At 45.2% G+C, this 15310-nt stretch overlaps 1 protein-coding gene across 3 annotated transcripts in view; it reads left to right on the top strand.

The window, feature by feature from the left end:
* The window catches only part of SMAP2 (small ArfGAP2), a 29261-nt gene that overhangs the window by 9811 nt on the left and 4140 nt on the right, over positions 1–15310 (top strand). For all 3 annotated transcript variants that reach the window (XM_083625298.1, XM_083625300.1, XM_083625299.1), the window contains 7 exons: positions 5791–5924; positions 7192–7277; positions 8731–8809; positions 9632–9712; positions 10266–10344; positions 13453–13547; positions 14442–14607. In XM_083625298.1, the coding sequence (XP_083481424.1) occupies positions 5791–5924; positions 7192–7277; positions 8731–8809; positions 9632–9712; positions 10266–10344; positions 13453–13547; positions 14442–14607 (720 nt within the window). The remainder of the gene's footprint in view (positions 1–5790; positions 5925–7191; positions 7278–8730; positions 8810–9631; positions 9713–10265; positions 10345–13452; positions 13548–14441; positions 14608–15310) is intronic.

Here is a 15310-nt window from a genome sequence, read left to right as displayed (position 1 = left end):
CCACATGCGTGGATACCACTTTCTTTTGAAACAGAACCTGCTTGGAGTTTAACAGAGAGACTTGTCTGTCTGGGGAGTGATGAAAGCAAAGATTGTTTTCGTAAATATAGTCAAAATCTGACTTTGGGCAGCACACATTATGAGCATATTCCTTGGCCGGTGAGAGATTATATCAATAAACTTGTGTCACTGTGATGGTGGGCTTTAACCATTAAATAATCTATGACCTGTTAAGTGGGGTCGGGGAGGGGGGGACTGTTATCACGACTATTTTATTATTATGCTGTCAGTATGCTTTATGATTTTTATTATTGATGCTCCGTAATGTGTTCTTAATGTTATTAAGGACGAGATATTGGGGTTCTCTAATTAAATTGTTTCCCAACTTTGGGTCTAGCCAGTTCAGAACTGGTCAGGTTCAAGCACGAGACCAAAGCCAGGTTAAAGAAACAAAACTAACAGCTAGTTAAGCCTGATCATTTATTGTTGCAACAAGGTTCCAACTCCCAAACAAAAACAAGGAAGAAGAACCCTGAACAAAAGGTTACATGAGTTATAAAAGTTCCCACAACTTCTCATAATACATTTCACACAGTGTCATCAAAACATCATAGCTACTGTTTTATTGCTGATTACAGTTCAAATCCTACTTGTGTGTTAATCTGATTATTGTTATGTTTCTTCAAATACTCAGCAAAGGGCTTTCACACCTCTCAAAATATAGATTCCTCCTGGTCTCTAATTTTTGTTGTCAAACTTGCCAACTCCATATACTCTGTCGGTTTGTTTAGCCGAACTTCCTTGGTTGGCATATCTTTGTCTTTCCACTTTTGTGCATATGTTACTCTTGCTGTTGTCATTGAATACAGGAATAAATTAAGTAGCTTCTTAGGGATATCCAATTCCATTATTCCTAGAAGAAAGACTTCTGGGATTGGTTTAATATATTTTGGGGGGAGGGGGGACATCTTAAACATCTTCAATTCAATATATATTGTCTCCCAGAATCCTCTAGCCTTTTTGCAGGTCTGCTGCATGTGGAAAAATGTGCCTTCCATCTCTTTGACACTTCCAACATAGGTTCAAACCATTTTTGTACATCCTGGCCAATTTACTTGGGGTCAGATATCTGACCCTGAAGGCTCATTCCTCCTAAGTATGAATTAGGTATGTGCTTAAACTTTCTGCTGGACCTTCATAGATTTGAATTTTTTTCTGGCAAATGGAGAAAAGGCCCTAGTCTATTGCTCCAGTGGTGGATCAGCCACCCTTTAAAACAACCCATTGTAGCCTTTAAAACCACTCAAAATTGTAAATTGGCACAACCCACAATTTAAACAACCTTCCCTTCCCTCCCTCTTCTATATATACAGTTGTGCCTAACAGTGTTTTCTTTCCCCCTTCTTGACTTGCCCTGGAAAACATGATGAGTATTTGAGATCATAAAATTGTAGGATGATATTTACCCCCTGCTATAGCCTTTGGTTAATATCTGAATTTAAGGTATAGGGGAAATGTGCATCTTTCACAGCGTAAAAAGCTGTTTCTTGGAATAACAGAGTTCTCTACACCAGGCTTCCCCAACCTGGATCCCTCCAGAACCACTGCTTCCATCACCCCTGATTATTGGCTGTAATTTGCTGGATCCAAAATATCTGGAGGCACCAGTTTTGGGAAGGTGACTGTACACACTGTTTTTGGAGAAACATGTTAAGAAACTTGCTAATTTTGTTTTTTCTCTTGGACACTTGGGTCTTTTCAAGGCACAGGAGCTTAGCAGTAGGGATGCAAAGCCAATTTAATTGTTCCTTAGCAGCAGACATTAGAATCTCTTTTTGTTAGGAAGACAGTCTACTAAGGGATTCTTCCACAGCCATGGCTTGAATGTTGTTGGGAAGCCCTCAAGATTAAGCCCACAATCCAACTTGGTTTCAATAATATCCTTACTGGCTGTTATCCTTTCCCAACAAGAGCAGATACATACTTTCCATAACATCCAGATAAAAATTGTGCCGTCTTCCACTTCCCCTCACACCAAAGTTCCAGCATACATGCATTTTTAGTGCTGTGCGGCACCATGAGAGGTTGGCAGTACAGTTGCTGTTTCATTTGTGCATTTTTAAGTTGCTTTCATGGTGGAGCTGGCAGGCAGAGCTGCTTGTGTTCTGCTAATGTTTTATTTATATAGAAATCTTTCTCCACTTCCCAGCCCACTGAAGCCTGCACACCTATAGCCTAGTTAATCCTGTTCAGGCATTTCTCTTGGATACTGTGATGTTCCTTGCTTCTTGTGTTTTGAAACAGGGGTGGGCAGCCTTCGACCCAAGAGCCAGATGCAGCTCTCCAGGGCTATTTGCAGGTCATGAGCATCACTGGTTCTGCTTCATTCCATCCTCTAGTGCTTTGGCCTGCCTGGAATGTGTCTCTGAAATGTAGTGATGCCTCTAGCATACCTGGATGGAGAAATGGATGTCTCTATAGAAACCTATGACTTCTGTGTGGCTGGAATGTGGCCTGCCATACTAATATTGCTTCACTCTTGACTGCCATACAGCCACTGGAATGTTGCCCATGAGTAAATGCGGCCCCAGACTGAAAAAGGTTCTCCATCCCCGCTCAATACCTCTGTGTTGTAGATTTCAAGTTATTCTATGGAGTCATGAAAATGCATCAGCACTGGAGAGGAAGGGGTTGGCGGTTATAAATTTTGTATTTTATGTCACGCTTTCCCCAAGCATTCACAGTGGTGGTGTTGGCCATGGTTTTGTTTCTCCAAAGTCTGGCTTGTTGTCCAGTGGTTTGTGCATTTGTTGCTTGTGAGCTTGTGGGTTGGGGTGGACAAATAAAGCGGAGCCCAGGGTGGTAAGAAGAGTGGCAACGCAATATAATTAAAGCCTATTTTGGTATTAAGTGGTACTTCGAGTTACAAATGCCTCAGGTTACAAACTCCGCTAACCTGGAAGAGTTACCTCGAGTTGAGAACTTTGCCCCAGGATGAGAACGGAAATCGTGTGCTGGTGGTGCAGCGGCAGCAAGAGGCCCCATTAGCGAAAGCACGCCTCTATTTAAGAACAGTTTCAGATTAAGAACAGACCTCCAGAACGAATTAAGTTCATAACTAGAGGTACCACTGTAATGTAATTTAAAATAAATTAAATTTAAGAGCATTAAAAACATTTATTTGCTATCCTGGGCTCCATTGGGAGGAAGGGAGGGATAAAAATATATTTAATTAATTTATTTATTACAGTTGCATACCCTCATAGCTAATAATGTCAAAGTTTACAGGAACAGCACATTTCAACCATCAACTGCCTGGGTAAGCAGGAATGCTTTTAAAATTCTGCCTGAATGTTAATAAGACAAAATTCACCTCACCAGAGATGGTTTTGCATAGATAGGGAAACGCCACAGAGAAAGCCCTATCATGGGTTAATGCCAAGAGGGCAGCACCCAGCAGTGGTGCCACCACCAACAAGGCCTCCCCTGCTGATCGTAGGTTCAGAGATAGTAGATATTGGGGGGGAGCCCCTTTTATGTATATATTGATTTACTGAGTAGCTTTAGATTCTGTTTTTTATCCAGCGCCTTCAAAGCTGCTCTTACACCATTTATAAAATAGAAATGAAACAATAAAACAGACTTCCTCTTTTAGATTGTGAAGGATAGGGAAGAAAAACACCTTTAAAATCAACTTAGTTGGTGGCAGTTGATCTCTCCCTTAAGTGCCTGCAGAAGCCAAGAAGCTAAACTGGAAATTGCCTCTTAATAGTAGGACACAATTAAAACAGTTAATGCTTTCATTATGTCTGCTTAAGCTTTTTCAATAGAACTGTGCATGCAGGTGGTGAAAAGGAAAAACAAATCTGCCCTACCAGCATGATATTCTGAACTGGTGTATGTCCCCCATCTACTGTCTCAATGAAGGGGGGGGGTCAGATGTTTCCAACATTTGCATCTCTTAGCGCAGGCTAGAGCTGTATGTGAATCAGTTGGTGCTAACCCTCAAGGTGATGAAACGGCTTTATCTAGATTACTAATCCTTTCCAACAAAGTAAATGCTAAATATAACAGGGACTTTAGACCTAACCCTAAATGATTCCTAGCTAACTTTCAGAGCTAAAAATAACTTATAATATGTGGTTACCTGGGTTCTCTTTTCATCATTCAAACGCTTGACTTCTCTGGCGTCTGAGGTTCCATGTGCAGGCATGCCAACAGGACTGGACCCCCTGCATCTTCCCCCTAGCTAGGCAACCTATTGGCAGGAATAAGCAACCTATTGCTGCTTATTTTAGCCTGGCCTATCTCACAGGGCTGCTGAGAAGATAAAAAGTGGGAGGGGAGAAAAATGTACACAGTCTTGAGCTCCTGGAAGGAAAAGCCAGGGCCGTCTTACCCATAGGCGCTAGGGGTGCAGGGCATCCGGGCGCCGGTCTCTCAGGGGCGCCAGGCCGAGAGTCTGGGGCCCGAGAGTTGAGTCCGGGGAAGAGCCCACCCGTTGGTCAGAACGCCACAGCGGGTTCTTCTGCTGCGGGCGGTTCTGCACTGCGAGTTCAGGGGCGACCAAGCCAGCGAGGTGCTGAGGTGGCTGGCCAGCTCTGCCCTCCTGCACGCCTGGGACTGGGCAACCTGGGGGGGGGCGCTGGGTGGATCTTTGCACCCCGGCGCTGCATATGCTTAAGACACCCATGGGAAAAGCAAGACATAAATGTAGAGCCAGCAAGAAAAGTGAGGTGTAACTATATCATGTGACTGGCAGCAGCTCTGCAGGGTTTCAGGCAGGAGTCTTTCCTGGTCCTATGTGGGGTTGCTAGAAATTGAACCTGGGGCCTTCTGCATGCCAAGCAGATGCTCTGCCACTGAATTGCAGCCCTTCCCAATACTGCTGCACTCAACTGCCTCTGTGGCTGGACTTGAAGACTTGCGATTCTATTCCTTTAAGGATCTGCCTGTGCAAAGCAGCGTAGGCGAGAAACCGTTTCTGTCCCACACTGCTGGTTGTATTCAAAGCAGCTGATTATTCAGTTTTAAGGGCACATGAACAAAGTGAGCAGCACTGTGCGGCCTTGCATAGTGACTCCTCTCTTACTCTGCAGTGGGCTTCCTAGCTGGCTTGTGTGGGAAAGAGTTGTGGTTGGCTTTACAATGAATGAAACTCAATTCATATTTGGGCGGGGGCTCCCAAATCACAGATTTGCAGCAAGTTTTTTTTAATGAGGTGCATCCCCCTCACCTGCAATCTGCACCTCATTCTCTTCACATATGTAAACTAGACCTAAGTGCAGATGGGAGCAATGTCTAGAAAGTGTCCAATGTCCTTCACCCTGTGATTTATGCATATCTGCTGCAGAGGCCTTTGCATACAGAGAAATCTTCTGCCTTTGAAAAAGAATGTTTCTTCTTGTTCTAAGATGGTGCTCTGAAACTCATGCTTTTCTTATGGATTCCTAGTCAATGTGGTTGGAATAGACAAATTTTTGGACCTGTTAAATAAAAAAATAAAAATGAAACTGTCTTTTCCTGCCTGCATCCGTTTTTTCCCCCACCTCTCCAGTCCTGTGTCTGTTTTTTAAGATAGAAAGCATGGTCGGATTCTTTCCCAATCCCTCGTTTCTCCAGCATGGTTGTGACCTTTGGTAATGAATGTGTTAAAGCCAGCCTACATTGCAGATGGAAACCCTTCAGCCCCTGCCTGGCTTGCAGCAGTTTTCAGGGCAGAGCCCATCCAGCATAACTAGCTTGATGCTCAGAAGTGCTCCTGTGACCACTTCCTTTGTACTTTTGCAGGGCCAAGATGGGCGTCATGGAATATTGGTGTTTTCATCTGCATCCGTTGCGCCGGAATCCACAGGAACCTGGGTGTCCACATATCCCGGGTAAAATCTGTCAATCTGGACCAATGGACACAAGAGCAGATACAGGTTAGTAACAGAAAACTATCTCCCTTGTATGTGGGCTTCATTTTTGAGGACCATTCAGCTTCTCCTCTGCAGTTCTGTACCTCTGCTTATATTAATATGGGGAACCTTGGCCTTCTTTTCTCAAATGGCAGATGAGAAGGAAAAACGTGAGCCTGGACTACTCGGGCGCTCTTCCATGCAACCTTCCCCCCACTCCCTGCCCCCAATAGTTAGAAAACACATGCGCTGGAGCATAGCTTTGTGCTGGAGTGTAGCTCTGTTTTTTGCTTAGAACCCCAAGAGCTGCCAACCAAAGCAGATGCAGCAAGCCTGAAGTCTGCCCTCCAGAAGGGATCTGGTAGGTAGTGCTCCTTAAGGAGAGGAGTCTGAACAAGAGTAAATTGAGCTTGTGTGCTATTACTTAGAGATTGTCATTGACATGCTCTGCTGTTCAGCTCTTGCTTTTTATCACTGTGCTTCAGATCTAGGACATCATTGTGTTATGCAAATCAGGTTATGCTTGCTGCAGTGCTTACACACTCTGTAGAAAGTAAAAAAAAAAAGATGGTTGTATTACACACAAACAAAATTATCCAGCCTGAATCAAACCCTAAGTATTACAACACCCTGCCCAATCTGTACTTCAGTTGATATTCCTAATTCTCGAGTGAGTGAGGATGAACTCACAAGTACTGAAGAATTGCAAATGTATTCCTGGCAGTGTTCTCTGTTCCTTGCCTTGACTTTAATAAAAACTAAAATTGAATAACTGTGCTGAAAAAGCGGCATAGTCAAAGGAAAGCTGAACTGTGGGAAGTTTGAGGCAGGCAGCGATATGAATGGGCAAGACAAATACAGATGCAGGCACTTGAGAATATATCAGGCATCCACTTTGGAAGGAGAGAAGAATTAAAGTAAATCTGTCCTATTGCAAAAGCAAAAAGTGTTCCTTGTTAAAAGAACAAAAACTGCAAGAAGCCTGCTCTTTGTAGCCATTAGGAGCTGCAGCCATTTTCTGCTGATCTGTCAGAAATCGAGGGCATGAATTAACTAAGTCACCGTTACCGATGACTCTGCAGATTGGTGTAGGAGCACCTTTCAGAAACTGCTTTGGCAGACTTTGAAAACTCTCATCTCCTTCATACCAGCACAGAGCAGGCTCTGTGATACTCCTGCATTCTGGGTTCCATAAAACATTTTATGCTCAAAGTGAAATGATGGCAAGAATAGCCTAACTGGCAGCACCCTATGCCATGCCATTATTGAAGGTTTCTTGCTTCTGTTCCAGTGCATGCAGGAGATGGGGAATGGCAAAGCAAATCGCCTCTATGAAGCTTACCTTCCGGAGAACTTCAGGCGACCTCAGACGGACCAGCATCCTTCTTCTGCCTCTCTTCTCCCAGCATATTGTTGGATGGAGGGCATCTCACTAATCTCTGAATGCATACTTTTGAAGGGAGCAGAAGTCTACCTTAAATGGAATGTATAACTTTTTAAAATATTTGTTAGAATCTGTATTCATTGAGGCCTCTCTGTTACTTGGCACTTTTTGGAAAATTAGGCTGCAGAAGGTGCTGTTGCTAGAGGGGTGACTGCCCACAGCAAAGCAGACAGATGCAGCGGGTTTGTCCCATTTTGTGACTATGGGTCTTGAATGCAGGGCCAGCAGAACAGGTGGTGAAACTTCATTGGTGGTTGCCTTCCTCATGACTGTGACCATGTTTCAGTTCTGCCTGCATTCCAGTGCACACCCATCTGCTCTCCCCTCCCTGCAGTCATGATCTTGCTCCCACTCCCACCGGGTCAAACTGGGGGTTGCTACCATGGTGCCCATGAGTGAAGTTGTGCCTTTGAGGTCTTCCCCAGCACCCATGATGCCTTTGAGCCATATTCCTATAAATCCCCCTTGGTCATGAGATGAACTTTTCTCACCCATGAAAAGTCCATAGAGCTGGAGTTGGAAGAGTGGTGTTTTCTCACTTCCACTTTCAGTTCTAGGTGCTTTTTTTAACGCTCAGCTTAATTATACTGTATCCAAGATTCCTTGGAAAAGCGAAGTGTGTGTGTCTCTCTGTCTCTTTGCGAGGCAGGGGGGCTGATCAAAGGGACGGAAGAGAGAACTGACTGGAGTGGGTGGTGCACAGCATTCGCTCAAAAAATCTTGGCATGTGTTGCGCATTCCAAGGCTATGGCCTCTGCATTTCTAATTGTCAAGCTCAGGCCCAAGGGACTAATGCAGCCCTTCTGTCTAGCTCTCAGACTCTCTCCAGGCCACACCACCTCTGCTTGCACCCTGAGTGTTTTTGCCCAGCTGGTACATGCCCTTGAACTTGGATAATGCTTCTTGCATGGATGGAGGATAGAGAGGGATGTGTGTGTAAAAACTAGCCTACCATACAAAAGTAAAAACATTTGTTGTTCTGCCCACCTTTGCCTCTGGCCTCATCTGACACTGGCATGTGGCCCTCAGAAGGTTGCCCAGACGGGAATGTAATTATTGGGTTTAAAATGGTATCCCCACCACGGTCTAGGTAGATTGGAGGCGAAAGCACCATAAAAGGCACTGGATTGCTGCTGGATCTGCACATGTCCTGTAGCTCATACTAGAGAGGCACTGTTACCACTTGGCTGGCAAGCACAGCTATAGCGACTCAGCCAAGGATCCTTGTTGTCACAATGTCTACCTTTTCAACAAGAATAGAGAAGGTGTGGGTCAAACCATGCTATGACAGAGGTCTAGCTTGGGCTAGAATCTTGCTGCTGCCTGACCATGTTGTGCACAAGCTGTCAACCCTTCCTTGTTCTTCTTTAACTGACTTCCATGCAGAGCAGTGGAGGGCTTTATCAGGGACAAATACGAAAAGAAGAAGTACATCGACAGAAGCCTCGATATCAACGTGTTGCGAGTGAGTCTTAAATGCATTAGAATGCTTGCTGCATCCTGAATATATGATGTCCATTAAGTCCCATCTAGCCCAGTCCTGTTCATTCTGACTGCCAGTGCTTCTTTTAAGGCAACCTTCCCCAACATAACACCCTCTGAATGTTTTGGACTACAACTTCCATTACCTTGTGCCAGCTGGGGATGATGAGAGTTGTAGTCCAAAGCATGGAAGGAGCCACACTGACTACCCCCAGTATAAGACCTCAGACAGAGAGGTGTCTTTTCCAGCCTGGCTTCCCAAGATCCCTGGATTTGAATCTGGGATCTGCTGCATACAAAGCAGTGGTATAAATTCAAGAGTATAAAGCCATAATCTGGACTAATTTGTTAGCGTGAGACAGCCAAACTGTTGATAGCCCAGGTTTTGGAAGAATTTTCATCTAAGCTGTCCTTTTATGGTAGAAAGGATGAGAGTTCTTCACCTCCCCCCCCCAAAAAAAAAATCCAGTTGAGCTTGCCAGAGGCTGCTATCTTGGTCAGCACACTGGGACTTTAGACTACCTGAACCTTTTTTGCATTTGCTCAGCAGCCAGATGTGGCTACTGTGTCCTCTTGCACATTGGAGAAGTTGAAAGGGAATAAGCACCAACACATGTCCCATTTCTGACGTAATATGGCTGGAAACTAGGAATGCTTCGCTTCTGTTGGGGAAGTGTGGTGTGGTTTAAGGGGTTTTACATTTGCCAGAACAGCTGGGCTTTCTGTCCCACTGGCCTGGAAAAGACAATGTCATGTTCACCTACTTTCCTCACTCTCTCACTGCTTCATTTGATTGTATACACAGAGAGAAAAGGATGACAAATGGAAAAAAGAGATAGCCTCAGGGAAAAAGCTGGAGCCAATAATCTTTGAGAAAGTGAAAATGGTAAGACAACCCTTCCTTCTGCTGTGTGTGGTTGTTCCTGAACTTCAGATGAACAGATGGGGGCGTGTTAACATCTGGGACTGTAATTTTATGCTCCGTGTATCATTTGTTTCGTTTTTTGTTGGGAATTTGGGTAAACCCTCTTTATGTACAGAACTAGTATGAGTTATTTTACTTTGGTAGTAGGCAACCAGATGCCCTTCAAATGTTGTTGGACTCCAACTCCCAGGCAGCATGGCCCAGTAGTCAGGTATGATGGGAGTTGTAGTCTGACAACATCTAGAGTGCTCCATATTGCCTGCCCCCGATTTACTTAGTAGGTTTATTTTCTGCTTTTCAAACAGCCTCCAAACATTTGAAAAATATTTTCAAACTGGAGGCAGCTTTTGACAACATGTAAAGGAAACATTTGGCAACCTGGTACCTTCAAGACGTTTTGGACTACAACTTCCATCAGCCCTAGCCAGCATGTAGTCCAAAACGTCTGGAGGGCGCCAGATTGGCGAGGTCTGCATCAAAGTAACTGAGGGGCTTTTTACTCTATTTGGCTCAGCCTCAGAAGAAAGATGACTCTCAATCCAGGAAAAGTCCTTCCAGATCTTCTGAGCCCGTCATGGACTTGCTGGGACTTGGTAAGATGATGTGCGCTTTGGAGCTTTTTCTTTGTCCAAATGCACCTTGGTGTCATGTTCTATACATGATAACACACACTGTAGGTGCTGGAAACAGGTTAAATAGCTGCCACAGGGTATTCTGTCCACTCTTGTGTTTCCTTGAACAAAGGGCTTTTATCCATAAGGAAAACACACATGGCAGGCAAGCCTCTTTGAAAGACAGCTTGTGCCTGATTTTACTGCCCATCCTCTGCAGTGTGAGATGTGGGGGAACATATGGTGTGTTGTATGCTCCCAAGCTTATGTAGAGTCAGGCCCTGCACCACCCCTGTGTGAACTGTGTGTCACCCAGAATCCTCTGCAATCAGTGGCGTAGCGTGGGTTGTCAGCACCCGGGGCAAGGCAAGTAATTTGCGCCCCCTAACCCGTGGATTTGCGCCCCCTAACCCGTGGATTTGCGCCCCCTAACCCATGGATTTGCCCTAACCCCAGATGTTGCGCCCGGTGCGGTCGGCCCCCCCTGCACCCCCCACGCTACGCCACTGTCTGCAATGCATCATCACGGGAACCAATCCTGTTTGGTTTGGGTGCACAAGCGGGTTCTTTGCTGGGAACTCACTTGTGTACCTGAAGAAAGCAGGATTGAGTTTCCTGCTCATCAGCTGATGTGTAAGGAGTTCAAGCCTGCTGGTCACTCACTATCTCTCCCCACTTTAAGATGTGGGTGGTCCCAACCACCTGTTAAAATTGGCACACATGATGGGTGGAAATAAATTTCTGACCCACCAAGCCAAAAAGGTTCCCCACCCCTACTGTAGACAGGGCTGAGACAGATGGGCAAATGACCTATCTCTGTATAAGGCAGCTTTCTGTGCTATACTTCTGTGTTTCAGTGAAGCATAAAAATCACTGCCTTCAAAGTTCCAAGACCAACCCCTCCTACAAAGACTCTGGCCTAACCTTTTAATCCTTCATTCTTAATCCTTGACTGAAATGGAACTGCATAAACGACATTTGCTGAAACACTCAGGAATGAGACTGGGTGTTCCAAGAGAGCCCATGGCTCAGTCTGTCTCCCTTCCCACACTCCTGGGACTGCCTTCCTCAAAAGATCCACTTTGAACACAACATAAAACGCAACATCCTTTTTTCTTGCCTTTTTCCCCTGCCTGCACCATTGCCAGTCAGCAGTGTGGGTGGAGAAGAGCATAGCAAGGTGATGTCATACTCTGTGTGGTATTAAAACTAGGCATTCGTGAGTAAGAGGAGGCAGAAATAACAAGTGCTGCTCCCTAGAGAGGCCACAGCAACAAATCCTTTGGGGTGTTTCAGTGCTACCTCTACCTTTCAGTAGATGTTCCTGGATCTACTTCCATCCATTGTTTCTTTTGGAAGAGATCTGGTAGCTTTGGTAGATTGCAAAGCAGATTGTTAGGCAGGATTTGCAGGTATACCTGTGCAGAAAGGGGTGCTTCAGGTTCCCTCAGGTGAGCTTGCTCCTGGCAGGTGGCCTCTTGGCAGCATGGATCACACCATTGGCATTGGCAATAGGATTCTTTGATCTGCCTGGGTGGTGGGCTCCAGTGTAGTATAACTTGTCTCTGCCTCTACATCATTGTGCTTTTGCATAGGGGTTTTGCACACCCATAACCTGGCAGGTGCTTTAGCATGCAGAAGACCCCAGGTTCAGTCCCTTGTAAGCCCTATCAAAAGGGCTTCTAGCAGAGTAGTTCTCTCTACCTGAAACTTTGAAGAGCTGCTGCCTGTCGGAGTAGGCTTTACCGAGCTAGACTGTTGGTGTAGGGCTGCCTTTGAGCTTAAAGTGAATTAGATATTCTATTCTTCTGTTTTCTGCAGCTCACATAGTTCTATCTGGCACCAAGGTTTAGATCCCAGCCCATCTCACTGCTGTTCTTTAAAGATGATGAAACATTTAAGGGAGGGGGGCGACAAAGCAAAACTGCAAGCCATGCATGAAATTCCTCTTATCCTGGCTGCAGCAGCTCACCTCCCTCTTAATGGGGTTACGGAACAGCTGCAGATGTTGCTTTCTGCATTACTCTCCCTTCTGCACTTGCTCTCTTCTTTGCAGATTATGTAGCATGTAATATTCTGCCTTTGCTCCCCAAGAGTTGTCCCCTGATGGGAGGTGGACAGGAACATATCCTTTGAGGTACTGAAAATCTGCCTCTGCAGCAGAAATCACCGAATTGAGTCTTCTCTGAACTGCAGCTGCTACCCAGCACTGCAACAGAGCTTGTGGTCTCAGTTGCTTCTGCAGGATCAGCAAAGTGAAGAGCGTAGCTTGGTTTAAAGGACACCGTGGCCCAAATTAACATACACCATGAGCCATTGGGGTTGGGTTAGTGGTGGGTGCCTAGTTTAGGGTGGAGATCATGACAATTCCAGCCTGCTTTTTTCAAAAAAGACAGATGACTGGGGGGGGGATGGGCAGCACTAACATTTGTGGCAGTTTCTCCTTTTATATCCTGAAGCCAATGCTTTGTGTCTTCCCCAAGTCCTGCATAGATTACAGTATATGGAGTAAAATTCAGCTTCCTAAGAATCTTACGTTTCATGTAAAAAAATTAAATCAAATTTGTAGCCCCTCTGGCAGGGATGGTGAATCCCTGTGGCCCTTCAGACACAATTGGACTCCCAACTCCCAATATCTCTGGCCATTAGCCATTCTAGCTGGGACTGATAGGAGTTGGGAGTCCAACAACATCTGGATGGCCACAAATTCACTGCCTGCTGCCAGCATAGCTGCCAAGTTACACTTGTACATGTGTGAGCAATGCCTGATGAAACCTCGGAAGCCAGAGGTAACGGGGAGGCTGAATAGGATTTCATTTGGTCTAGGTGATGGGACTTTGCTCTGTGTAGCTCCTTGCCCTCCATGTGAACACAGCGACAGAAATAATCCATGGTGAGAGAACTCACCCTAATTTCTGCAATTTTTATATAGCTAGAGGGATTTGATACATCTTGTTGTTGGGAGTCAAAAGGCCCAAGCAAGTGGTGGGCCAGCTGGTGATTGGGCCTCTGGCCACCAGTGGATTTTTACTGGATTTGGATTAGTTAGCCCCTCTTTCAGGCTGTTCCCATTACATTCCTCTTTTCCAGATGTTCCTGTTTCAACAACCCTCCCCAATGGCAGATCAAGTAGCTGTTTAGAGAAGGACTTGGACCTGTTTGCCTCCATGACCTCTGAGAGGAAGGTGAGAAAAGTAGAATACCCAACAACCCAAGTTTTGAAAGGAGGAGGAAGATTCATGTTGATGGGCTGGTGTACCCTTGCAGCCAGCTTCCAAATGCTTGTATATTGTTGCGTCTCACTGTTGTTAAATCAAATTGACTAGCAAAGAAAGCTTGGCTGACATGTCTGCTTTCAGTGTTTGATTGCAACATCTGCAGCGAATTGCTAATACAGTGGAACCTTGGTTGTCGAACGCTTCAGAAGCCGAATGCTGACAACCCGGAAGTGAATGCTGCTGTTTTCAAACGCGCCTCAAAAGTCGAAAGGCTTCTGAGGCGCGTTTCTCTATTTTTAAAAGGAATTTGCCAACCATCAATTGCGCCTTGCTTGTTGAACGTTTCGGAAGTCAAACGGTATTCTGGAACGGATTACGTTCTACATCTGAGGTTCCACTGTAACTAGATTCTGGTTACACATTACTTAACAGGTAACCCTGTGCAAGTCAGGCTGTTCCTCTTGAGAATTCTGAAGATCCTCTCAGGCAGGCAGAAAAGCTAAAGGCTGACTGTGGAGCTGCTGACCATCTTTCTCTCCATTGTCTATCTGCTCTTATTTGTCCCTGATGCACTATCTGGCTGAGTTTTCAAAGAGCAGCAAATCCACTTTTCTTTTGTCCTCCGCTTTTCATCTGTTGCATGGGAATGGCAGTATTGTCCTACCATGCAGGGCTGCTGTGTAAGGACTGTAAATTGGTTTGCTGTGCATTACCTTGAGGGCCTTTTTGGTCACAGAGAATGAGATACAGTATCTCAAATATTTTTGTGAAATGCTTTTGAATGTTTAGGGAGAATGCTGTATCCCTTGTTTTCTCCCTCCCTCCGCCATTGGGAATAAACATGGTACATTCTCTTGCCAGGTTGTTGGCTCTATGCCCACAGCCGGGAGTGCTGGTTCTGTTCCTGAAAACCTGAACCTTTTCCCAGAGCCTGGAAGCAAGTCAGAAGAAATGGGGAAGAAGCAGCTCTCAAAGGATTCTATCCTCTCCTTATATGGCTCCCAGACCCCACAAATGCCTGCACAAGGTACCCAGTGAGGGATGGAAAGGGTAGGGGAAAGATCCTGTGGCCAGTTATCGCTAATGCTATATTTGAGGAAGGCGAATGAATGTAACTAGTAGAGAAAAATTTTGTAAGTGGTTAACTCATTTGCTGGGTTTGAAGCATAAAGTTGCATTGTTTGGTGCAGCTTCTAAATTTAGGAAAGGTTTTGTTCAAGTTAGTAGACTGCATGGAGATGTTCTAATGGTAAAGCTAGGAAGGCTTGTTGAATATGCAATTGGTTTTCTTGAAGAGTTTATGTCAATGTTTTATGTTGGTTTTTTATGGTGCTGGGGCTATGACAGGCAAGTAAAGTGCTTCTCCTAGATGCTGTGGGTGATATCTAATGTTCATCATGCTCAGAATAAGCCCACTGAAATCACTGGAGTTAGGCAATTTAATAGTAGAAATTGATGGACTTGTTGTTTGATTTATTGACCATCCAGTACAAAGCAGCTCTAGGTGGGGGGAAAAATCTCCATGAAGTTTAGCAATAAAGCAGTGCCCTCTCTCTCCTACGCCCCACCCCAAACAGCATTAAGCATGGTTATCGTAATCCTACGAAAGCATGGGAGAAGAGATATTTTGTAACTGGGCACCAAAAAGTTATTAATTTTGGCACCTAGTCCAGGCAGTCCTTGCCGGGGAGAGCATTCTACAGCCATTTGCGGGGGGGGGGGGGGGGACA

This window comes from Podarcis filfolensis (genome assembly GCF_964270895.1).
Source record: "Podarcis filfolensis genome assembly, chromosome: 8".
NCBI lineage: Eukaryota > Metazoa > Chordata > Lepidosauria > Squamata > Lacertidae > Podarcis > Podarcis filfolensis.
This window is presented reverse-complemented; position numbering and strand designations above follow the sequence as displayed.